Source organism: Pelodiscus sinensis, chromosome 8 (assembly GCF_052426305.1).
Source record: "Pelodiscus sinensis isolate ZL-2025 chromosome 8, ASM5242630v1, whole genome shotgun sequence".
Taxonomy (NCBI): Eukaryota; Metazoa; Chordata; order Testudines; family Trionychidae; genus Pelodiscus; species Pelodiscus sinensis.
The window spans coordinates 36,177,097-36,204,473 of record NC_143059.1 but is presented as its reverse complement, the minus strand read 5'-3'; the positions used below and the strand labels follow the sequence as shown (position 1 = coordinate 36,204,473).

The 27,377-nt window shown below is 37.6% G+C and overlaps 1 protein-coding gene across 4 annotated transcripts in view; it reads left to right on the top strand.

Moving 5' to 3' along the window:
• The window catches only part of PRKG1 (protein kinase cGMP-dependent 1), a 935,506-nt gene that overhangs the window by 875,610 nt on the left and 32,519 nt on the right, over positions 1 to 27,377 (top strand). For 3 of the 4 annotated variants that reach the window (XM_075935047.2, XM_075935046.2, XM_075935053.2), the window contains one exon: positions 12,872 to 12,968. In XM_075935047.2, the coding sequence (XP_075791162.1) occupies positions 12,872 to 12,968 (97 nt within the window). Of the gene's footprint in view, positions 1 to 11,947; positions 12,771 to 12,871; positions 12,969 to 27,377 lie in introns of those variants that run through there. The other variant, XM_089780148.1, reaches the window with a different exon arrangement.

Genomic DNA, 27,377 nt, shown 5'->3' with positions numbered 1-27,377 from the left:
ATAACAGAAATTTAGGATTTATAACAGTAAAGAAAGGAAAAAAAATACCTTCAATGGTAGTACGAATGTTAATGAGTCTGAGTAGATTGGAAGTGTCCCATACTTAGCCTTTTGATGTAAATGTGTTAAAAGCATGGAAAGCTGGCTTTGTAATGCAACATGTTGGAAAATGTTAGAAACTGTTATAAGCTTACTGTTTTGTCTGGGACTAGTCCAGTTTCTAAGGAAGTCAGTGGCAAAAGTCTCAGACCAGGACTTAGTACTCTTCAAAATCAACAAGATGTTTTAAAAATAGTTTTGCACCTCAAAAATTCAATTAGCTCCAGAGCCGAAACTGCCTGAAAACTCCTGCTGGTATCCCATATTTATGGCTCAAATTTGACTTGCTGGAAATTGGGATTATGCTGAAAGTAATAAAGCAACTGTTGGATAAATAAATTGTTTGCAATGTCAACAGCAGTGGTCTATTTAATTGGGCCAAAGAAAATAAAAGTATCAAATAAGACTAAAGGTATTGTCTATTTAAGCAGTCACGTGTATATGGAACATTATTCAGTATATTCTTTCGGGGTGTGTCTAGACTACATGCCTCTGTCGTCAGAGGCATGTAGATTAGACACATAGGCAAAGGCAAATGAAGCCGCGATTTAAATGATCGCGGCTTCATTTAAATTTACATGGCTGCCGTGCTGAGCCGACAAACAGCTGATCAGCTGTTTGTCCGCTCAGCGCGCTAGTCTGGACGCTCCCCTGCCGACATCAAAGCCCTCTGTCGGCAGCCCCATTATTCCTCGTGGGATGAGGTTTAATTCTGTTTCATATTAAACATGTGTACTGTAGGAATTTTCTTCATGTATATTAGGTGTCTGAAGTGAAATGGTCACATTAAAATTTCCATTGGTCTCAGATATATCAACTGTACAACTTAACATTTTCAGGAAGTTACCAATTTTATTTGAGGATTGCACATAAACTCATTGGTTCTGTGACTAAACGCTTACTTTGGATTTGCTTTATCTCTCCTTAAAGTAAGACTGACCCAGTGAATTGCTCTATTTTTTTAACCTAATTGCAAAATTGTTATGAAAATTGGTCTGACAACAAATCTATTCCTCAAACTTCTAGTTAGGATGATAATGAAAAATAATTTTACTCTCCCATCAAAAATTATTTATTCTTAACAAATGGGCAGGTAGAATTTTGTAAGACTTCAATAAACAATGTATGTACTACCTAAACACATCTTCAGAGTTGTTGCCATGTTAATGTGCAACTGCAAAAACAATGAGGAAGTCTTGGGGCGCCATAAAAACTAACAGATTTATTTGGCATAAGCTTTTGTAGGCAAAAGTAGGGTTTTGCCCATGAAAGTTTATGCTCAAATATATCTATTACTCTTAAAGTTACCAAAAGACTCCTTGTTGTCGACGCATGTCTTGTTGCGATGAGGAATTTCAGACTTGTAATACGCTATTTTTCCTGACCACATATAGAATTTGCATTCAGGCAAAAGCAAAAATAGTGATTCTTTTTTAAAAGAATAATGTGTTTTTTCACTTCAGAGAAGGCCAGGTTATGGGTTTAGCAAACAATAGGATGAGATGAGCCATTTTTTACAATCTTTCTCACTTCATTCACAGGCTTGTTGGGTTTATTTTTCAATTAAGGTTGATCAAGTAGTCTCCCCACATTATTTATCCAGAGAAGGTCTTCTCGATGTAATCCTACTAACTTCTTAATGTGTGTCATAATGTGTGTAAAGTATTGCTAGGCATAATCCTTTTACTAAAGAGCTGCTTTTTTTTCATTTAGAAATTCTGTGTCAGCTTGGAAATGAGATAAGACTTTGCTCATAAATAATAGGAGAGAAGCATTCTCAGTGTATCTAAGATAAAGCTGAGTACATTCAGTGGCAGTTCAATGTAAAACTGGCCCCCTTACAATACCTACTATGCAGTGTCCTTGAATTTAGACTTATTTACTTGTCTGAGTAATAAAATAGTTAAAAAATGTTAAAATTATTACAAACCAATTGTAAAACCAGATATTACATTCATATTACTTAATAATGTTAATGACTAAAAATGTAGTTTTAAAATAAATTAAAAGTATTTTGCTAGTGAAAATTCTGTTAGTTTTTAACTTTATTTTTTTAATTTCAGATCTCCTTCCCCTTCCAGAGGAAGTTAGTGATGCCATAGCTTTAATGTCTCTTTTAGCTGCAACTCAAATGTTCACTTTCTGTTAGAAAATCTAAACTAGGAGGTATGCTCTTTTTCCTGATTTGGAATTCATTAAAGGCAAGTACGCTGTAAGTTAAAGTGGTGATAGGTTAAGCCAAACTGCATATAGCCTTAGCAACATTAACTTGAAAAGAAGGAAAGCCTTTCTTTTTAATGCAATTGTCTGTGAATCTGTAACTTTCAATTGCATGGTTGCCACAAACACAAAAAGCTCATTAGTCATTGCTTTTAAAAATCCAAATATAATCTCTCTGATTTGGATTTTCAGTAGAAAGTAAAAAGGGTAAAACGAAGTGGTAGCAGCTAAACCAGGAATTAAAGCCACTGCACTGCTGACCTCAGAAGGATCTTGGTCTGGAAGAAGGAGACCTGAACTAAGGAAAGGTTTTATAATCCTCTTCTTTTAGAACATTTTTCTATTAATACATATTTCTTTTCTCTTTTCCTTTCATATTTATGAAAAAGTGAAATTAGGGTGAGAGATTAATGTTATGATTTCATCTTTGGTGCTTTATTGGGAGTGCAGTAAATACCTGTCTGCTACTGTTTTAATAAGTGAAGATCTGTTTCTATTCCAAGTGTTGATCATATCTGTCCCCTGTAGATATGGTCTACAATGAGGACAGCAAATAAGTGCACAAAATGGACTGTATGGACATACTAGAATGCCTCCTGTTCCGTATGCATGTGGAAAGGGCAAAAGGTCCTGTTCAGAATCACAGCAGTATCAGGCCATTGCCTTCTGGTCAGCAGCACGGGGAGCTGTAGTGGACAAAAATCCTGCACTAAGGGGATGTCGAAGACTTGTTGTGTCATTATTTTTTATCTAACCGTGCAGTGTCTTGATAGAATCATTTTGTCTTTTCCTATAAATGGAGAAGTCCCAATATGATTTTGTGATACTGTTAATAAATGAACTAATAAACTAATCTGAAGTAATGGCACGTTACTAGTATGATTTGATGGGTCGGCAAAAATGAATATAGCCTTTCTGTACTATTATCTGTCAGCAAAATAAAAAGAAAAGGCCTCTTTCTTGACATGGTTATGTTATCAATATCAGTCTTTATTCAGAAGGGCTCTGTATGAAAGGGCATTTTTGTGTCATGAAAGAGCATCTCAAATCATTTAATGGATACCTGGAGATCGGAGATATAAATCTGAGTACAAGAGGCAACAACGGTAGAATTTTCCTGAGTGGGGAAAAAAAACTTGTATAGGAAATGTCTATGTTTTGTATCTCAGCCCTCATGATAACCGGGGGGGGGGGGGGGGGAATCAATCCTGGGATGTGCTGAGCTCCTTCAGCCCCCATTGAAGCCAGTGGGAGCTGAGGATGCTCAGTACCGTCCTGGATTGAGTCCTACAAGAGCAATATCACTTTCATATTTCTTTGTACTAAATGGTCCATTAAGGGAGATCTCCACCAGTTCTATCTAATACTGAAAATGGCCAGCACACTGAGTATATGTTAGAAGCTCACTGGTGTCCATACATAAGGTGGGAGCTCTGAGAGTATGACTGACTATGCCTCTGCAGCTGTTCAGTCTTATAAAATAACACAAGATTTGCTGTAAATGCCTCTCAAGAATCTACTTACAGGCATTTCCAGGCTCTGGATCATGCTGGTTGTAATATATTCTGTCGATCTTCCGTACTTCTCTCTGTTGCCTGAATGTGCCTAAGGTGTGCAAACAGGGCATAGTTGAAGGTAAGGATCTCATGCAAAACTGACATGAGAAGTTTGTTTGCTTTTGCCCATGTATTCATTCATAAATTCCATATTCTCCAAGGGTAAATCACAAATAGTATAAAATTTGACCTTTAAATAAATATCTTAATCGACAAAACAATGAGAATACAGTGGGAATGGAAACAAAAATACCATTTACCATACTGCTTGAATTTAATCTACCAGTGCCTACAATTGCACTTCTATTGACCAACTGGTGTACACCAATCCAATCCAGAAATTGTACGTAGGACTGGAGTAGCAAGTTATCTATATAGCCATCAGAAGCCATGGGAGGGCAGCAGTTTGTATGGATTTACCAGGTACAGTATGGTAATTCAGACCATTGAGGAAAAAATGAAAAAAAATTATCTAAATGATAAATTCTTTTTCATAAACATTGTTCTTAAATGTTCAAAGTTACAGTTTCATTAGGTGAAATTCATTCTTTCACTAATTTAAACCATTTTATCTCCTTTAATTTACTTACTCTAAAAAGCAGGTTCATTACCATCACTACAGAATACGTTGCTTGCTAACAAATTTTTAGTACACAGTTCAGGATAACAGTTCCTCCTAAAACTGGTCTTGTGCAGAAGTTATATAATATATAATAACTGTGTTGTTTAATATGATCAAAAGCCAACAATTTTAGAAGTTCTTCACATATTACAGAATATGGCCAACTGGATAAATCCATGTGTAAGTTTAAGCACCTAAGTCTTAATAGTCAGCTACACATGTACATATCATGAGGCCTTAGAGATGACCTGGTTACAGTGGTTTTGCCTATGCTTCCTGTGTGTAACACAAGATTCTTTAGGGATGAAATCCTGACCTCAATGAAGTCAATAAATGTTTAGCTATTAATTTCACTGAGGCCGGGATTTCACCCAGGAAGGAGATATGTGCTTTCTGAAACAAATCATTGTAATTTTGTATCAGTCCCTTTTTACACAAAACTCATGAGTATACATCTAATTCCTGTGGCAGAAAACGAATATCAAAGATGGCAAATGTACAAAGCTTTTGCTTAATGCACATGGAAATCAGTAGGGAGTGAGAAACCACAACAAAATAAAGATCAGTTCAATTTTATTGAAGTTGAGATAGTTAAGGTCACAATTCATAGAATAAAGAAACTTTTGTTTCACTTTATCATAGATCATTTAATTAACATTCTTTAAGCAGAGAACTCATGAAGAAGCATAATAGTCTTTTTTTGACTGTTAAGAGGGGGCTGGACAACATGCTGCTATTAATTTTTTTCTGAATAAATATAGATTGATTCCCGGAGCCAATACAAACACTAGTTAGCACAGCACAGCCTACACTAGTTCTACAAATGTGCCTAATTCCAAATCTAATTTATTTAAATTCTAGATTATTACTGAGTAAGCAATTTTGTTTTGAAACACATTTTGCTCTTGTGGAATTATGCCAATTAAATAGGTTGAGATCATGAATCTTATTACATATTATGTTACATATGTAATTTACAGTAGTGTAGACTGATAGAAAATGCTAGAAAGCTCATTTAGCTAACATTCTGCAAATAATCCAAAATCTCTTTTGCACTGTCACTAGCTACAGTATAGAAGCAATTCAGTTAGACAATAAAATGGAATGTAAAACCTAAGAAATGATTGAATAAAAAAATGTATATCACTGAAAAAGGCACAGAATTTTTTTCTTTAGAGTCATCTTATTAATTTTAGTGAGTTTATTGTTGGCTCCCAGTTTGTTACAATTTACATCTACTTGGCAATGTACATGGAATCAATCCAAGATTTGTACTGGAGATGACTGCTTGGTAACAGATGTCTAATGTTTCCCAACACATTCAGTTCACTTATCAACTAGTTTAGTAAAACCAAATATTAGGGTATAACCAATTTTTGTCCTTGTGCCATTTTCCCATCTTTTTTGAGTGCCTAATATTGATTAATATTTTGGTGATTTTAGATTCATTTTAAATTGGATTTGAAATGTATTTCAAAGTAATTCTTTGTGGTTTTATGCAGCAATCTGTTAGTTAAATAGTTGGTAGGTGGACATTCAAACATAGCATGCAAATAGCCAAAAGCTTTCCCCACCACAACCTCCCTGCATAACATGCATTATATGAATACTTAGAGCTTGATTCAGTGCCTGCTGTTTGGAACTAATGGCAAATTCTGCGCAATGGGATTACTGTATGGTGACCAGCTATAGGTGAGGGCCCCTTGACAACCATTTTTTTTAATATCTGACTTTAGTTAATACTAAATGTGATATAAAATCAGGACACTGAACTGGAACTTTTTGAATTTTAGGAAATAAGTGGTTTGAATACAAGCCCCCAGACCAAAACTGGCCACAAGAAGTCTGATTTGCAGTATTTGTTTTGCTTGCTGAGACAGCAAAAAGATAACCATTTTCATGAGATTCTAGGACAATAAGATGACAAAATTGCTACCATGGAGATTTTCAAAAAATCTTAATAGAACTGCTTATGAGATTTTGTCACCATCAGATCTGAAGAGGAGGTTACTCACCTGTGTAGTAACTGACAATCTTTGAGATTAGTGTCCCAGTGGATGCTCCACTACAGGTTCAGGTGATATCTCTTGAAGGAGAACTATAGTTTATTTGATTTGGATCTAGAGACCTCCTAGACTGTCCATGTCTAACATAAATGACACCTAAATATTTGAAAAGACAAGGGGAATCTCTCCGATTAAAAATGTGAGGTATTTATCTTTATCAGATGACAAAATGATCACTTGAGGGAATTATGTTGACAGACCCCATTGAAATTCAGCAAGTGTTGGTGCCTACTTCCCTTTATCTCCTTTGAAAATCCCTAGCTAAATTCCTGAAAACACTTTATAAGAAGAAATGTAGTGGCATTGCATGGATAACTTAGGTTACAAAATTATGGGGGGGGGTTCCCCCCTCTTACAAGCTGAATATTTTTCTGAGAATCCATGTTTGCTAAGATTAGGCTAACACCCCTTTACACATTTGATATATAATTTTTTTGTGTTTAAAAAAGTTGTATCCACTTTACTTTTTCCCCTTTGTATTCTCATTTGTCATTTCCCCCACCCTCTGTCTGGTGATTTTAGCACCAGAAGTGAAAATGCATAAATAATACAAGAAATATTGTTCCTGAAATATTTCTTAGCTCAACTAAGGAAAGAAGTATCAGAAATCTCAGTATAGCCAGTTTCTTTCAAAATTAACTGAACTCTTATCCAGATCCAAGAATTTCTGAGCATTTGAATTTGGTTTGGATAAGTATTCAGACCTTTGGATAGTGAAACAAACTTCAGGCCCTCTCTGAGGTTTGTTCATTCTAGCTCTGTACATTATTTACTTTATTAAATTACATAACTAAATAATTATTATGAATGTCATTAGCTCTTCCAGAGGTCCAAAAGGATCATGGAAAGCCCATTTAAAAGGCCAGGTATCTAGTGTACAACCTTCTCCCCACAACCTATATTAAACACTTTTGCCATGCCAGCTGGAGAAAGGATTTAGAATGTCATAGAAATCCTTAAGAAATATGACCAGCACCTGTGTGTATATTTTTCTCAAAAGGATTTGAGTTATTTTAGACAATCAATCAGTTATTATGCTCCTACAAACATCCCACTGGCATTTCATCTTCTCTCTGTGGGGTGAGTTCCCAAGAACCTGGGTGTCCCCAGCAGCAGCTGGTACTTTGAACTACCCCCAAAACAAGATACCCTGTGTACATCCAATATTTAACTTTCTTATATATCTGCATTTCATTGAGCTGATCTCTTCCTAATCCTAATAACTAAATGCACTTTGGAGAATATTTTTGGAATTAAGCAAATTCACTGTAGAATAATTAATGTAATATATATTTGGTAAAATTATAAGTTACTGCTCCTTTTTCACATGAAATTGAAAAATCTATTTCAACTAGAATGAATGGTTTGAGCATACTATGTTTGCCTGTTGTCTGCCATTAATAGTATGACTGAATCTGTTTCTGAGAGGGTACACTCTCCAATATATCATTATTTTTGGTTAGAAAGCAGCACACAAATTAACAAAAATGTATAAGAAAAAGTAGATTGAAGTCATATCCTTTGTATTAAGGGAAATAAGGAAAAAAAGGATTGATTTCTAATTTATGGCATGAACAGGAATGTTCTCATTCTGTTATTTTTGTTTAAATGATATTATACATTTACTGCTAAGTTTTCCCAATGTTGAGCTATGTGACTTCTGTTAAAGTTAGCTGTTCAGCTAACCAGTGTTCCCTCTAAGCTGAGCGGCAGCATAGCTTCACAGGTGATTAATCAGCCCCTTCCAGTCAGTCAGCTTAATTCCATGTATATTGCCAACCAGATGTAAATTGTAACAAGTTGGGAGCCCAGAGACTTTGAGGAGGCAGGGCTGATAGATCATCTGTGAAGCTGTGCTGCTTCCCAACTTAGAGGGAACACTGAAAACCCAATGCAAATCTTTATTGAAGTAGTAGCTAAATTTGCTGCGTCTAGACTGGCAAGATTTTGCTTTTGCGCAAAAACTTGCCAGCTGTCTATACTGGCTGCTTGAATTTGCGCAAGAGCACTGACTTTGTAATGTACAAAATCAGTGCTTATTGTGCAAATACTTTCATGCTACTGCTCGGGAAAAAGCCCTCTTGTGCAAGAATACTTGTGCAAGAGAGTTAGTGTAGAGAGGGAAGAACTGTTTTGCACAAAAAAGCCCTGATGGCTAAAATGGCAATCGGGGCTTTCTTATGCAAAATTGCATCTAGACTGGCCACGGATGCTTTTGCGCAAAAGTAAATCTTTTGTGGAAAGGCACTTGCCTATCTAGACACGCTTTTGCGGAAATACTTTTCACGGAAAAACTTTTCCATTAAAAGTATTTCCGCAAAATCATGCCAGTCTAGACGCAGCCATTAGGTATGCACAGAAAACTTTCCATGACCTGTGGGCCAATCTGTTTTTAACTGACTTCAGACTGACTTCGTTTTTTTCAAGGAGATACATGTACATATATAAGGGCAGAATTTGGCTCTATTTTCCTTAAGAAACTGGATAGGATGGCAGTCTCCTAATTTTTTACTGAAGTTTGAATGAGTTTGACCTTTACTTTTAGGAATGAAACAGAATTAGGCTGTAAGGATACTTCTACACAGCAGGGCTAAAGCCAAAATAAGCTACACAACTTGAGCTATGTCAATTGCATAGCTTAAGTCAAAAAAGCTTATTTCAGCTTTTGGTGCTGTCTACACAGCAGGAAGTCTGTGAAAAAGCATTCTTCCTCTGACCTTGCTTACTCCTCATAAAATGAGGGTTATAGGAGTTGGAGTAAGAAGTCCTCCAGCTCAACATTATTTTGACATAATGTCAAAATAATTGCTTGTCTGCACCTATACTACTATGTTATTTTGGAATAACATCAGTTATTCCGAACTAACACTGCTATGTAGCTATACCATAATTTTCAATGTTGGACAATTCTGTATGCTTTCTTTTGCATATATATTTGTTTCAGAATATATAGAATTCATTTTTTTCCTTTCTATAATGGCCATGACAAAGTATCTGGGATATTGTACAAAATTTGTTTTGCAGTCTTAATTCAACTAACCTAATGACTGTAAAAGAACAGCAATGTACCCCCCAACATTTTTTTTGAATAGTACAGAGTAGAAGCTTAAAATAATTTTTTAAATTAACTTTTCTCTATTAACCATTCCTACTCATCCTGGCTATTAGACCTAACCTCCATGAATCAATCTAGCTCTCTTTGAACCCTATTAAATTTCTAGCCTTCAACACATCCTCTGGCAAGGAGTTCCACAGAATGACTGTGCGCTGAGTGAAGAAAATCTTTCTTTTGTTTGTTTTAAACCTGCTGCCTATTAATTTCATTTGGTGACCCCTAGTTCTTTTATTGTGGGAATAAGTAAATAACTTTTCCTAATTCACTTTTTCCATACCAGTCATGATTTTATAGACATCTATCATATGTACTCCTTAGTCTCCTCTTTTCTAAACTGGAAAGTCCAAGTCTTTTTAATCTCTCTTCATATGAGAGATCATAACTCATTTTAAAAGCTATCAATAAAGTTTCATTTTTTGTGACTATCACCACAGAAAGAAGACTAATCTGTGCTTGCTGCATAATGCTCTTTTGAACTTGGTGTTTTAAAGAGGTTTTGTGGAAAACCCAAGAATCAGAAAGAGCACCTGTTACTTTGTATGCTATGTTGGGATCCTGGGGCTGCCTTTTTCTTGTCAAGTGAAATTGTATGAATTATTCATAGTTTATGCAGCATTTTGCATTCTTTCAGCTAAAAGGCATTATAGAAATGAAACTATTTATTTCCACGTCCTTGCTATGTAAAACCAGATCATGGAGGCCTTAACAACACTGGAAAAAATGTACTTGGAATGTCAGATCCCTGCTTCTTCCGCATTTGGGAAATCCAATCAAGTTTCCTAGAATTAGGGAAGAAGTCTGGACTACCTGATGCTATGCCTCCCTGACATCATGCTATGCCTCCCTGACGTCAGCATGGCACTTCCTAAGTGCATATCCTGTGTCCTACTTTGGGGAACAAATGAGTTGGCTTAGTGTATCTAGAGCTCCTCATTTGGTAAACTTGGTCACCACATTATCTTGCTCCTTTCTGCCTCACCAACCCAAGATGGATTTCCACATGTCTGACACAGAGTCAGGATGGCTAATGTGGTGCTTTGTAACTTGGAAATGGTAAGCCTTCCATCAGTTGGTTCACCAGGGGGATGAAAATCCTTCACAGGATTTAAGACCTACCATTACATCTAAAAACTAGAAACTATTAAATGTAGCAAATCAGTCAAAAGGGCTAAAACATTAGAAGTCAAACTGTACTATATTTATAGTTTAAATTGGCCTAGGCAGACACACTAAAGTAGCATCTTCATTGATTGGTTTATAAATTCTAATATACTTTGTTCTTTGTTATTTAGAAATAAAGAGATTTATAAGTAGATCTGTTATTTACCAGCAGCACTTAGGGTTTTTTTATGTTACCAGTTTAATATGCACATCATGGGAAATAATCAATAAGCTACAATGCCATACAAGGTTACTCCAAGTACTAAGCCAACTCAGCACTAATTAGTGTTCAATATCAGATGTAGTCAGACTCCTATAGCCATAGGCGCAAGCTTATTGAGAGAATCTGACAACATTATAAATAATAAAGCAGAATTCAACTAATTTGTCATCAGAAATCACAAGATAGGATTGCCTTGTACAGTATTAGGTTTTAATTTGGTCTTTGTTATATATAGTCAGGAGTGGCCCTAGACAAGCTGCCGCCAACTGGCGCCCTAGGCAAAATACACAATCAGCACCCCCGCCTCCAAAGCCCTCAACGGCCATTTTTCTTGGCGCCCTAAGCAACCGCCTAGGATGCCTGTACTGACGGGCTGCTACTGTATATGGTTGCTCCAAACTCCTTCCCTTGCTTCTCCCCATCTCTTTTTTCTGCTCTTCTGTTACCTTGGAACAGTTTGGTTACTGCTTTCCCTGCCCTCACAATGTCCTTTCATTTTAAAAAGAATCAAGAATACTGGTTTGAGACAATAAGGTGGGAGTAAATCAGTTATAGTCTATTATTGAATTAGATTAGATTGTACAGTGACAGCCTTGACAGTTTAAATAGATAGATTAGTTACATTAAAAGATAGGTGGATGGATAGGTATATATGATCATCAATAACATTATGACATTTTACCATGACTGTACTATGAGAAAATATTAAAATCTTGTCTGTAGTGAGTCATGCTTACTTGTAATCTTATGATGAAACACACTATTTGGATCCTTTAAATGCAAAATATGGGCATAAAATTAAATATTGTAGATCATTTAACTTACTAACCAATTCCTACCCTGCATGATTGTGTTAATAAATCCTGTCACCATTATTTTCATATACAATTCTGTGTTCCTGAAGGTCAAAGATTACATTTGACTATGCACATGCACTAAGGACTTTTTTGGCAGCTGAAAGCCTCCCTGTCTAAAATTTATTAAGCGGGAGGATCCTGTTCATCCATCTGCCTTCTGAGCCTTTCTAAAAATACCATAATCCTCAACAAGGAGATATTTTAAGGGATTCATATTCACAAGTATATTCGTGGGAAGCTTATTTTGGCAGGCTTGCATGTGTTGGATTTGCATGCTTTGTGAACTTTTATTGCAAGACACTTGTACACAGGGTAAAGAGAGAGCTTTTGAACTATGGGATCCTTAAGTGAGAATTCTACTCTAAGTAAGCTTATGAATGTACCAGAAGTGAAGATGCATTTTCAGGAATGTTAATATGTGTCTGAAGTCATTCATTTCAGACATTTGCACACCAGCCCTTAGCTTATTGGATCTGATTTCATGTAACGTGGCTGTGATTTCTCTCCCGGGACCTTAATGATCTTGCTACTTTCAATAAACATTTATAGAAACTACTGCCAGCCTGTGGACAAGGGAAACTCAGATGAGAGACTTTATCTTCCAAAAATACTAAAAAGGCAAAACAGTCCTCACAAGAAGATTAATAGGAAGTGTCAAAATGTAGTATTAATTTGATAACTGGAATTGAATTACAGTACAGAAATACCTGTTTTATAGACATGCAGTAGAAATTTTGGTATTCCAACTTTCTGGGGAAAAGTACAAATATATGGTATACTTTACAAATGGGACCAACGAAACCATGAGTGTGAACAAACACAGACTTTGAGATGAGATGGAAGTGAAACAGGTAAATCCTGTCCCACACTCTCGCCATTCAGGTACAATCTTATGCAATACCCATGTTTGCACCTCTAAGAAATTTCCATTTTTTCGCATAAAAAAATCCAGATATGAAGCCGAAGCTGCCTTCTTCGCCAACCTGAAACTGTCTGATTTCAACATCATTGACACACTTGGAGTCGGAGGTTTCGGACGAGTTGAACTGGTAGGTAACCCTTCTTTGTTTTTAAACAACTTTGATGTCTATATAATGGTATTGTTCTGAGCCAAAAGCGGCTTTCTCCATCTTTTAGTTGTTTCTAATTATGGGAGTTGATTAACTGTAAATTAACTACATTACAGGATTCTATAATTTCCAGTAACTAAGGAAAGCTGCATTAAATTTGAGAGGGAATATGTATGACTGAACTGCAATTCCATTACTAAGGGCTACATTCATTATTTCTTTATCTTCCGGTGTCATCTTGTGTTTATACAGCAATACCTATTAATAGTGCTTACATTTATACCTACCTATAAATAATGCTTACATTTTATTTTTAAAAATGATGAACATACGAATGTTAACAATAAAATGTAAATCTAAAATCTTAATTACTGAAAATTTGAAAATTTGTTTTATTCCTGTTGTAAGACTTTTGCAATTCAGACGCAGAGACCCATAATGCCATTGATGAACAAGAAACTGGATTCTGTAGTTATTTAGTAATATGTGTTTTAATTGTAATAGAAATTCACAGATGAAATTTTTTTTGTTTCCAAAATTTGTAAGGAAGAAATATAAATGATCCAAATCTATACATTTATTTTTGTATGGATGGATTGTTTTCTTTTTATTACTAGGAAAGAATAATTAGGGGGGAAATTAAATGTTATCTGTTGAGTGATTCAGTTGTAAAATCAAGTAAATAAAGAGACTTAAATTAGTAACTGGGCATTAGTTTATATCACTATGCTGACCAGGGAGTCTTTGATATGTTAGGAACTCTGATAAGTTATGTATGGTGACGTAAAAAATGTTATTAATACTAGCCCCAAAATTAAAGAGAATCCTCATTCCATAAAAGTACAAGGAAAAATACTATTTTTACATTTTCATCTTACTGCTGAGATCTTGAAAATCAGTAAAAAGCAGTTAAACATATACCTATCAATCAGCCTTTTTATTACTGTACTACTTATGAAATATTGTAATAATAAGTCTGGAATGTTTGTGAAAGTTGCTACAAGCCAGTAGGTTCTATGTTAAAAAAATGTGACTCTCTGATTTACATCATTTAGTTGTGCTTCTGTTTATAGCTCATATATTATAAAGTCAGAGTACAGAATGTCAATGAGAACTTTGACTCTCCTGACTTCTGTTAGTTTAGCCATTGTCTCAAAATTTTGTAATATTGAATGGCATATGTTTCATTTGTTTGGTTTAATACTTTGAGGGAGTTTTACTTGGTTTGTTTTTATTTTGTTTTTGGACTTTTGTTTATATATTTAAATTTAACCAAATAATAGCCTTCGTGGATGTTTGAAATAGGTGTATCTTTTTCAGATCCTGTAAAGATTTCTGGACTAGGACATAACTTGAACTGTGTTATTCATATCCAGTTATGATGTCTGCGCCACCAAATGGTTATAACATTAGTCAGAAGTCATACCATGTGGGCAGGACCTAAGTCAATACCTATTATAGTATGAAAAGCAGGACTAGATTGAAAAACAAAGGCAGATGCAGCAACATTGGTGCTATAACCTCAGTACCTATGGAATATAGGAAACCTATTACATAAAGCACCACAAAAAAGATATGAAATTTTGATATTAGAACTTTATAGAGTGATGATGAAATATTATCCAGTACAAAGGGCAAAAATGCTGTTCACCACTAAGCAGCTTGCTAAAGGCTTGCATGAAAGCTCAGTGTTCACAAGCCCTTGTGGGGACCCTCTTCAGAGGGGAATTTAACTTCAACATAAGATAAAGTTGTTACTGATTAAATTCCAAGTGCATTGCTGAAGTATACAAGAACATCTCTATTTTCTAGTCAACCTACCCTCCTTTCTTCATTCATTCACTGATTACACATTTCTGTGTTTGCAGCATCAAAATGATTGACACTATATTCTTACAGTTACATTCATTTTTCTTTCAGAAGGGTAGCCGTGTCAATAACTTTAAAAACAATGAGTTTTCTTGTGGCACCTTAGTCAGGACTTCACAAAAAGGCCTTCTTGTCCTGGCTGGTTTATTAAGAGAAAACATCTCTTTTCTAAAGTGCCTTGGTAATCCACAATAATTCAATAGGAAATACAGAAGACATATGTCAAAATGTAAAAGCTTTTGGCCTTCGTATGCTAAGGGACTTCTTTAGCCACAGCCGCAGATCTGATTTTGACAAAAATACACACACACACACACACACACACACACACACACTATGGTCAGGGCACCTTTATATAAGCTTGTAAAAAGAGGTCGAGATGCCTAATTTTAGGTATCCAATTCCGAAAAAGCTGGCCTCATAAAAAAAGTGTTGCTAATAATTACATAGTCATAATATATTACCACCCAAGTGACCATAAGTGTTGATAGCTGATTATCCTTTTGCATATTGAATCACTGTATAATGATCAAAGATGTTATGATTAGTACTTTTGAAAAGATAGCTTATGATTTAATATCATTCTTCATCATGGTAGAACATATGTGATACAATTGTTTTTACTTAATTTAGTTTTTTGACTTTTTAAATACTTTTCAAAAGTTGTCATTGCTGTCCTATATAGAAGGACTGGCTATAAAAGGATGACTAATTCTCCTTCCAAGCATATCACATTATCTAGCATAGCCACCTTTTTTCAGAGAAATCTATCTTGTCTTTTAAAAAGGATGATATGACATTTTACAATATGAAGCTATAAAATGCTGATGCTATATGTACCAAGGAAATTAATTTCCATATTTTATTACATAAGTATTGTAAAAGTGTTATACAACCTTGTCATTGTGTAGCAGTGGTGAAATTTGTTGCTCAAAACTGTCATACTTGTGCTTCACCTACCATTTGGGTCCCTGTGCTAGAACCCAGAACAGAGGGTGGGCCCAGGCTCCCCCCAACCCTCCCTGCACCATTACACAGATTATCCTTTAAAGGAAAGTTTGGGACCAAAGAGGGGTTCACCCCAAACTTGTTTGACTGGCCTAAGATGAAGATGTGACCCTTGACTCTAGTAAAGGGCAAGAGGCTACATAGAGGGCCACAGCAAGCCTCTGAGGCAAATGCTATCTGCCTAGAAGTGAAGGACACTCCCCTCTGCCCCCCAAGCAAGGCTAGAGCCCTGCAACAGTACATACATTAAGAGCATGCTTAACTTTTTTGCTGAGATGGTATGAACTTAGACATTTGGTTAAAATTATGCTTGTGTTTTAGCATTTAGACAGCATAGTCATTTTTCATGCTAATATTCATTTTAATTGATAGATGACCATAGAATTATTGTTAGTGTGCTATTAAATTTGCTGTAGCCCCAGGCATTCTTGTAAATAATTCTTTTTATAGATTTCCAGAAGACCTACTCCATTAATTAGCTGGCTTGGGAAAATCTAATTTTACTCCAGCAGAATGGCAGGAGAGATTGTGACACTTATTTGGGTATATTTCCAACTTCACTGAACCTCTCTCTGTTTTTAAGCAGACTTCCTTCTTCTTTTTGAATCTGCAAAGAATAATGCAAGGTTTTAATAAAGCAAATTTTACGTGTAGCTGTGTGTGTGCAGACAAGGAAACTACTAAGAGTGTTAACCTGGAAGGTGCTGAACCTCCTCCTTCAAAAGAATGGGAATTCTGAATGCTGTAATGGCAAGGAAGATGATGCTCTGTGAAGGAACTTGGAGACTGGAAACCTGAGTGAGACCTCCCCATAAAATTGGCAAGGAAAGTCAATCCAAGCTGAAGCTGAAAAAAATGTTTACAAAGCCCTTATATTCATTCATTCTGTCTGTCTGTCTCTCTCACACACACATACACACCATACACAGACTGGATGATTATTTTTGAAGACTTAGAGTGACACTCCCAGCCCCACTCCTAGGGAGCTCCCAGCCACTCTGTGCTGCTGACTCCATATCAGAGGCGACTGCGCAGGGTAGCAGACAGAGCCAGTCCACGAGGAGAGCCAGTTTAAAAACCAGCTCTCCATGCAGATTGGTTACCTGCCACCCTGTACTGTTGCCTCTGATACAGAGTCAGCAGCACAGGGTGGCAACATCCACTGTCCATGGGGGGGCCAATCTCCGCACAAACAGAGCAGCTTCTGTTCTCAGGGGGTTCAGACTCCCTGTGGACAGGAGCTGTGCCCTAAAGCAACCTCTGTCCATGGGATGTAGAGCAGCCTCTGTCCATAGGGAGCTCAGACCCATCATGGAGACAGGCTGCTTCGTGGCAGCATCCACCTGCTCCTTCCCCCCACAACTGCTGCCTCTGCAGCAGTGTGGTTGGGTTAGGGGGGCACCATGGAGCTGGTTCTGGGGGAAAATGGCTTTTAAGCCAGATCCCCCCAGCACTTGCTCTAGCTTGTCTCCCCTCCACCCCCTGCTGCCTCTGTCGAAGGCAGCGGGGCAGGGGGCAGGTGGGTCTGCAGAGCTGATATACACGGGGAGTTGGCTTGAAAGCTGGCTCCCCACAGGTATTTGCTCCAGCCTAACCCCCTCACTTTCCATGCTGCTGCCTCTATCAGAGGCAGTAGTGCAGGGGGGAAGGTGGATCTGATGCTCATGGAGAGCCAGCTTTTAAGCTAACTTCTCATGGGCACCAGCTCCAGTTCCCCCTCTGATACTGAGGCAGCAAGGTTAGGGGAATGTGTGTAGTTGACAAGAGTAACTGAAAACTTTGCAATTTACAATCTATTTGGGAGTAATAAGCCTAAAAAATATAAATGAGTGGAATTGTGATCCCATGAACATCAATGGCCCAACTCCAAGTGACCTCAAAGAAGCCACCAAGTACTAAAACTTGTCCTGACAATAGTGTGTAGCATGAGAATTTGTTTTAAATCTTGATTTCTTAATTACAATGGGAAACTAAAATGAGCATATTAGAGTTTGTGAAATGAATATTATTTTCAAGAAATACAGTAATTGTTATTTTTATTTTGCTTTCTGTATTACTTAAATTATTCCTATTTGGGTACTTAATTTTTACAAAGATGATTTTTATGTTTGGAATGTTAAGTATTCCTCATGGTTTCTCCAACATCTTTGACTATAAGGTGTGCCCTGTCGATATATACTGGGACAAAAAGTTAAATAAGTATCTTCTGATAAAAACATATTTGTACATATTGTCAAAATCCTGAATATAAATTCCTAATAATGAAACCAAAATACATCCAAAATACAATAGCAAAGTGCAATATTTGATTATGGTGTGAATAATTAAATAGGCAAATTGTAATAGAATCATTAGCATATGTTTATGAACATGTGTCTGTACAATGTCTGATTTTACAAGAGATTTCTTCCCATGTTCCATACCATTCAAAATGAAATTGTCTTGCATAACAATGTGATATTTAGTGCTCTTCACAATGGAGATTTGTTATTTCAGGGTGTGTCTAGACTACAGGGTTTTGTCTACAAAAGTGGACTTTTGTCGACAAAACTATACCTGTGTCTACACTACCGCTGAGTTCTGTCGACATAACGTCGACAGAACTCAGCAGTTTTGTCGACGGCTGTAAACCTCATTTTACGAGGAATAACGTCTTTTGTCGACAGACTTCTGTCGACAGAAGGTGTTATTCCATCTACACTGTCCTTTGTGTCTACACTGTCATGTCGACAAAGCAGCTTGCTTTGTCGACAGAACTGAATGTAGTCTAGACGCTCTTTGTCGACAGTAGCTTTGTCGACAGTATCTGTCGACAAAACTTCTGTTGACAAAAGCCTGTAGTCTAGACGTACCCTAATTGAATCTCTTTTTTAAAAATATTACAAAGAAACAAAGCCATTTGCAAGTCCTGGAATTACACTGCTCAATTCTGACTTTTTTTTTTTTTAATTCAGCCATCATACAGGTAAAACAGAGTCAGAATTTCCAAGGGTCAGATTCTGCCACTCCTTTCTCACACTAATATCTTGTTCTGTGAATAGCCCTCTTTAACTGGACCACGCATGAAGTAGTGCACTACTCAGTATCTCTGAGCAGCACAGCATTTAAGCACATGCTTAACTTCAATCACATACGTAGTCCCATTGATGCCAGTGGGACTATTGCGTTGTTACATACTTAATGTATATTGGATCAGGGACAACTTGAGCATGGGTGTAGAATCAGGCCTTAAATAAATGGGTAGAATGCCTTCAAACTTTAATTGTACCAACAAATCTGAAATAATGAATGCAGAAAAATACTTTGAGGTATGTGTCTTCTCATACACCTTTGGCAAGCACAATTTGTAAAGCAAAAGAACAATATTTATAGAGAAAACTATTTCATATTGGAACAACATGAATACATTTGGAATTAAATATGTACTCTTTTACTTGGAAAAATGCTTGCTACTCCTGTTCATGCAGCAGTTCAGCTGTTATGATTAAGATAACTCAGCTTGCATTCTTTAGCTTGTCTGTACTTTAAATGCTATGTTCAGTGACAGCTGCTGCTATTTTTGTTGATCAAACATATATATTTTAGAGAGCACAGAAAGCAGGAAATCGTATAGATGGTGGGAGAGAAAAAGCTCATGTATTTTAATAGGTGGACAGTATTTTTTAATGTGTTAATTCATTGAAAATAGATAGTTGGATAAAACTGTAGTTTTAATAGTTTTAGTTCCATTTTAGTTCCTGTCTATAGTTTTCTGAGTTTTGTTCTGTCATTTACCTCTGTTAGCTGTATTACAGGGTATCTGCAGACAGATCCAGATGATCCTGTTTTGTTGAGGGGTATCACCTGTGCTAAAAGAATACGTTAAAGTATATCAACTAGCCCATTTAAAGTTAATGTATGCAACAATATAACCAAGGTTTTTATACATCCATAAAAGTTCACTCTGATCTAATGTTTACAAAAAGGCCTAGACTAATCAGTACTTTTTTCTTAAACAAATTCAATGTACTGTGTATCTTCACATAGCTAGAAGCCAAGACATTTATTATACATAATTTCTTACTTCCAGGATTTCTAGTAAATTAAAATGGTTTCTTAGTGAAAGTAGCTTCTAAAAAGTTACAGATGAGCAAAAACAATTAGAAGTTTAATTTGCAAATATTTTAAGTACATAAAAAACAGCTTTGGGCTTTTAATTTTTAATTTTTAAAACTGCTCAAGTTGCAAATCCCACATGAGAATATAAGTCTATGAATACTAAATGTATCCTATTAATAAAGTTGTCAAACTACGAGTGCCAATTTAGACATGAAACATATGTTCCTGGACCAATCTGGAGATGTCAGAAACAAAGATAATCTTAGTGAGATTCAACTCTACACCCAACAGGAAATGTCATAGCCATCTGACCAATGCAGATGGGAAAAAAGCACTGTTGCTCTCTAGATTTTTTTATGTAGCAAGTCCCTCAATCTGTGAACCAGAAATGAAAAAGGAAAGTAAATTACCTCTTTCAAGGAAAGTGATTAACCACTGCTATTATTTCTCATTGTTTCATCCCTCTAAGCAACATTATCTTTGCCTTCTCTTTTCGGCCTTGGACTGTCAACTCTCAGCCATGCCTGAATTTCATCTTGATTCTAGAAGCAATAGACAACTTCACCATCAGGGTAATAAAATAGAAATAGAACTGAGCCTCATCTGAGTACTGAAGGCACCATAGCCCATACCATCTGAACTAATAATCTGCATGTGAAACAGAATATAATCTATAATAACCCTCAGAAGGAGCAGAGTTATTCAGGAACAACTTTGTATATCCCTGCCACAATCCACAGGCATTTCAACAATGTCAAAGATAGATAATAGTCCAAAAAAATTACATGGTTCTTAGACTTTCATCCAGTACAAGACCATTGACTAAAGAAACTAGTGCACTCTTTGTGCCCTATGGTAACATCAGCTTGACAGAGGTTAGGAATATCATGAGGACTCCAGGACTTGCTTTGACGCATCACATTCTCGTCAGTGATCTTCACTAAAAAATTCTCCCTTTGCAAAATTACCCCACATTCAAATTTAAGTATTAAAGAGGATGATTAATATTGTAGCAATACAAATATAATTGAAATTATCTGAAAATTGCTAGCATGTGGTTGCTTTAACTTTTTTAACTGCTAATCATTCATTTGGCTAGAAGTCTGAAAAATGTTTTAAGGCTCAAAATGTTAATTTGTGAATTACAGCTGCCTTTAAAAACTCAGTCCTTGCAGGCACTGTGTGTGTCTGAAGCTATAGCTGCTTACACATTATAAGCAGAGCTGCAACTTTGCAGTGATTACAGCAGAGAAACATTTTAACGTAAGGTGAGTGAGCCAGGCAAAACCCAACTGAGGTCTAATGAAATAAGAATTCTGAAAAGTGATAGATGCTAGACTTGTTTTTTCAGTTCTCCCAAATGTTAGCACCTCAACCTAACTAATTTTGTATTGATATTGTTCTAATTATGAAAGCTCTTGACTTCTTTCTGAAACAATTTTTAAAAGAAAAAATCTTTGTAAGGCTCTGGCTCTAATACCTAAGGCTCTGAACTGTCATTTCAAACATTCCAACAGCCAAAGAGTAGAAAACCCTTGAGCCGTTAAAGACATTTTGAATAGTAATATTTTCTCAAAACTAAGAGGTTAGAAGCTGTCATCTGAATTCATAACTGTTGGCAGCAAAGTGAAGCCTGTTTCGGTGAAATGTCCACTTGTTTTCTTCAAAGGAGCTTGTCACATTAATGGACTTTCAGATTGTAACCAATCTGTTCAGATTTGCTTAAAAGAAACCTGTTGAACTTTGATATTAATGATACAAAATATGGTAAAAAAAAAAACCTATGCTAATGTGAGTTGGTCAAGGGCTTTTAGTTTCTATACCACTGGCACATTCATAAATATTGAGGACACTTCACTGATACAGTGGTACCTCCACAAAGGTGGAGAAGTTTATATTGTTACTCCCAAACATACACAACCTTTGCACCAGTTTGGAATTACCTTCCCAAAAGTTCACAGGAGGACTGTAGTATTGATAGTTATTTCTTACAGCTGTAGCAGGTGCTGAGTGCAAATTAATTGAGCAGCCATAAGGCAGACACTGCTTTAACCAAATCTCTAATACACACTGCAATATCTGAGAAACTAATACGCTTTGAAAAATAAACAGAAACATTTTTTCCTGAAGCATTTCTGTTTCTACCATTGGAGACTGGTTTATGTTTAAACAAGGTTTCACCTCGTTTTGTGTCATTGGGATGATGCAGTTCATTTGCAAACAAAGAGTCCTTCAGAGTTGTCTAATCTAATCCATCTAATCCAATTTTATCTATGAACCTATATGTTTATGCAGTGATGCTTCAACATGAAATCTGAGCATCTCCACTCTCTGCCTTATTCCTTTCCTTTTGCACTTCAGGAAGAATGCACCAGTGCTACTTCAGCTTGCAAATGTGCTTACTGAAAATGTGATGGAAGAGAAACAGGAATTCTGCTTCATAGTTTCATTGGCAACAGAGAGCACAGAGAAAGAGGAGTTGTGTTCTTTGTGTTTTTAACAAGCTTAATGCAAGTTATTGCCCAAGATATAGACTCTTCAGTATATTGGGTAGTCTCTACATAGCTCTAATACCAGGTCCAAAATCTGTTTTGCATTTCACTACTCTGTGCAGATTAGAGGGAGCACTGTAGTATTAGACCAGATATCAGAATAACATGGAGATCTTTGATCACAGTGGTAGGTGTGAAGTGCTTTTTAGATTGTATACACACACACAAAGGGTACGTCTACACTACAGCACTAATTCGAATTAACTTAGTTTGAATTAGTTAATTTGAACTAAGCTAATTTGAACTAACCCGTCTAGAACTAAAAACTAGTTCGAATAGCGTTTTGCTAATTCGAACTAGCATGTCCACATTAAGTGGACCCTGAACCGGGCTTAAGGATGGCCGGAAGCAGTGCCGGCAGGGCATCAGAGGAGGACTTAGAGCGTGGAGATGCTGTCTCAGGCTAGCCGAGGGCTGCGCTTAAAGTGACCTGACCCCCACCCCGGACAGACAGTTCTCAGGGGTGCCCTGCTTGCAAACCAGTCCTGGCTTGGAGTGCCCGGAGTACCCACACTGCGCACATCACAGCACTCGGCCATCAGCCCTGCTGCACTTGCCGCAGGCTGCCATCTGGGGAGAGGGGGCAATTGGGGGGCTGCAGGAGAGCTTCCACCCCCAGAAGCCCGCAGAGCCAGCCCAGTCCTCCCCATCGGGGGCTCGTACCCCATTCCTCCCTCACCTCCTTCCACTTACCCTTCCCTAGCCCCTTTTCTTGATGTACAAAATAAAGGACAATTGTGTTCAAAAATGGAATCTGTCTTTATTGAACAAAACTGGGGGAGACTGGGAAAAGGAGGTGGGAGAGGGGAAGAGAGAGGCTGGGAGAGGGGAGGGCAACCACAATGATCAGGGATTAGGAACAGGTCCCATATGAAGAGAGGCTAAAGAGACTGGGACTTTTCAGTTTAGAAAAGAGGAGACTGAGGGGGGATAGGATAGAGGTCTATAAAAGCATGAGTGGGGTGGAGAGGGTGCATCAAGAAAAGTTCTTCATTAGTTCCCATAATAGAAGGACTAGAGGACACCAAAGGAAAGGAATGGGTAGCAGGCTTCAAACTAGTAACAGAAAGTTCTTCTTCACAAAGCAAAGAGTCAACCTGTGGAACTCCTTGCTGCAGGAGGCTGTGAAGGCTAGAACTAGAACAGAGTTTAAAGAGAAGTGAGATCAAGTCATGGAGGTTGGGTCCATGGAGTGCTATTAGCCATGAGTGGTAGTAAGAGTGGTGTCCCTGCCCAAGGTTTGTGGAAGGCTGGAGAGGGATGGCACGAGACAAATGGCTTGGTCACTGTCTTTGGTCCATCCCCTCCAGGGTCCCTAGGGTTGGCCGCTGTCGGCAGACAGGCTACTGGGCTAGATGGACCTTTGGTCTGACCCAGGACGGCCATTGTGGGCTCAGGGTCGGGGGTCTCAGTGGACCCCCTTGATTTTCATGCACACCTGCTCCTGGGTGGCCAGGCTGGCAGCTCTCCTGCCCAAGCCGGCTACTTTCCTGTGCCTAGTGCGGAGATCGTGGACGAGGTCCACGATGTCCGCACTAGCCCAGGTGGGTGCCCACCTCTTGCAGTCCCGGGCAAGCTCCCGGGAGCCGCCAGCCTGGTCCCGGGAAGAGGGGAGGGCTGGGGGCATCGGGTGGGTGCCTCGATCCGTGCCAGGTGCAGGGTCTGCTAGCTGGGTGCTGGCAGGCTTGCACCTGGCACGGGCACTGTAGCCAGCCCGTGCCCCTTTAAGGGGTCCGGGGCCGGGAGGGGGGCATATGAGTTTCCCTGGTGTTGGCCAGAGTGGCCACTAGGGAAACCTGGGGAGGGCTAGCCTCCCACTAGTTCGAATTAAGGGGCTACACACCCCTTAATTCGAACTAGTAAATTCGAACTAGGCTTAATCCTCATGGAATGAGGATTACCTAGTTCAAACTAAGCGCTCCGTTAGTTCGAATTAAGTTCGAACTAACGGAGCGCTAGTGTAGCGCCTATGAAAGTTAGTTCGAACTAACGGACGTTAGTTCGAACTAACTTTGTAGTGTAGACATACCCCCACTGTCTTGCTGTTCATGAGGAGTTCTGGGCCCTTCAGTGATTATAAATTCCTAATATTGTCATTACTTAGCTGGTTCCAACTTCTCAGATTTCAGAACAGAATCTTGAAAAGTGAATGCCAACACTCACTACCCATGTATAGAGCTTTTTAAATATTATGAGGTTTTTTTAATCCATGAAGGGGCAGATACTGTGTAAGGGAAAAGTATAGAGAAGAGTGCTCAACAGGTTTTCCTCTAAACCTGCAATTACTCAAGGGCTTTTGAAATTGGCTGTGTTTTTAAAGATAGGATTTTTTAAATTCCATTGAATCAAAAGGATGGCTCATTTGAAAAATTAATCAACAATTTTGCTTTGTACATTCTACTATACGGTGGGTTTCCCAAAAGGCTGAACCTTCTCCTGAACATGTCAGCCTTCTGATGAGTTGGTATACACAAACATTTTGGTGTTTGTGTCTTTGTACAGTATTTTCTTGTCAAAACTGAGGGATAAACGTTCTTGGCTGCCCTCATTTCATTTAGTTAACAATGAATGATCTTTATGGGGAGACTTTTAGATTTTTATTTACTTTAAAAATGTAATAAAAAGGAAAAAAATCTGAAAAATGCATGAAAGCCCTAGTAAGTGTATGACTTAATTTGGAGAGCACATCTTTCAGAGGGCTGTTAATGAAAGATGAATCTTTTCCAATCTTAAGGAAGGTCAATAGTGACTGAAAATCACAAGATTATGGCTGTTGATTAATAGAAATGAGTTGGTGATTTCCAGGAGTTTCCATCATAATTTCATCCAGCACAATAACCATTATATGGCAATCCCTGCTAGAACCCAGAGATGGAACGGGCATGGAAATTTGTTAGGTTTGAGGCTCCCTGAATAGGGTAGGGAAGTTTATAGTGCCAATATCTTATACGTTACCTCTAAACAAATTCAGGATTTCTTTTTCCAGAGTTATAAAATCAGGATTAAGTTCCAAAAGGTCTGGCAAAACCATCGAAAGGAAGGTGATCCAAATTTAAGCCTCTGAGCCTGTAGCTTGCTGGGTTTTTAATTGTTTGTTTTGTTTTGTTTGTTTGGTATCTCAAGAAGATACAAAACAAATTACTTCCACACTCATCTGAAACCCTTCCAATGCTTATGGGATTTAAAGTAAGTTAGGAATGTGAGTGGAAAATTTGACTGAATTGTCTTGTGGCTTTAGGTCAATGCCTTGCATTAGTTGTTACTTTTTGTATGTTCTGTATGTAGATGGAAGTAGAACTGTTATCAGATAATAAGAAAATTGCTGAGGGTTTTTTTCTGTCCAAAAGTAACTGTGCTTACACTATTCATTCATTTTGAAGCTTCCTTAAAACACTGTGAGTTACTTGTTTTACTGAAACCAGTAATTTAAAAAAATAGTCATTGATAGCATGGATTTTGCGAAGGGTTGTGCCATTTAAATTTGAATGGGAAGAATTAGTATGATTTATTGTTATTACCAATCATAACATTTTAAAAGTTATTGATCTGAAAATCACTCAGATCCTTACAAAGGCTTATTATATGCCAAAGTTATAAATAAAGGTAGGTAGTAGTAATGCCCTACAAATAAAATTCACATATGAGAAATGGAACACTAAATATAATTAAAATTCTGTGATTCAGATTAGAAAGACACAAGATGCTTTTGTATTGAACCTTCTAGTGATTTTCTGTTGACTTCATAGTTCATATATTAGTGTTTTGTCTATAAAAATGAATGACTAAAGAACATAATACTTGCAGTATTGCCATGGATAGTGTTCTGCCTTTGTTTGAAATTATTAATGTTGCCATCTGTTTTCTCTTTATTGAATACATAATTCTAATAGGATACTGAGCAATTTGGGTACTTGACAGCAGACTAGATTTTTTGCAATCTCACTGTTGCAGAGAAAACTGCTTTATTTTCTGTTTAGTCTCTCTCTTCAGTGCACCCTGTAAGGGCAGGTTTTACTACCTTCCTTCATCTCTGAGTGGAACCTGCAATCACACCTCACTTAGGCTATGTCCAGACTGCAAGCCTCTTTCGAAAGAGAGCGTCTAGACTGCACGTTGAACTTTCGAAAAAGCGGCTTGCTTTTTCGAAAGAAAGCATCCAGTGAGTCTGGATGCTCTCTTTCGAAGAAGCCCTATTTACATTCAAGAACGCCTTCTTTCGAAAGAGGAACTTTCGAAAGAAGGCGTTCTTCCTCGTAAATTGAGGTTTACCGCCATCGAAAGAAAAGCCGTGTTCTTTCGATTTAATTTCGAAAGAACGCGGCTTGAGTCTGGACGCAGGTGAAGTTTTTTCGAAAAAAGGCTACTTTTTTCGAAAAAAACCCTGAGTCTGGACACAGCCTTAGGGTGCCTCTGCACTGCACCATAGTCCAGAATAACAATATGAGCATCAACGCAGAAATTCTGTTATTTCAAAAGAAAATACAAATAACAGATGGCTTTTTCCAATGTTTGTAAAACTCATTGCATGAGGAATAACACCTCTTCTGAAATAGCTATTTCGAAAGAGGGCGTGTGTGGACACACGGGGAGTTTTTTCTAAATAAGAGGCCTCTAGGAAATCCTACAGGTGCCCTGCTGGCAACTCCATCCACACTCCTCAGGCCTCTGCAATTCCTCCTCCCCAACAGCTCTTAAAGCTGCAGACATAGGGGAAAGGGCTTGTGGCAGGGAACTGGCCCTAACAGCCTCTAGCCACAGTGCAGCTGCCACAGCATGTCATCTGGCCAGCATGGCAGACCCCCAAGCCTCCTAAGGACCCCTGCCCATCCCAGGAAGCATTCTGATGGCTCCCAGGAAAGGC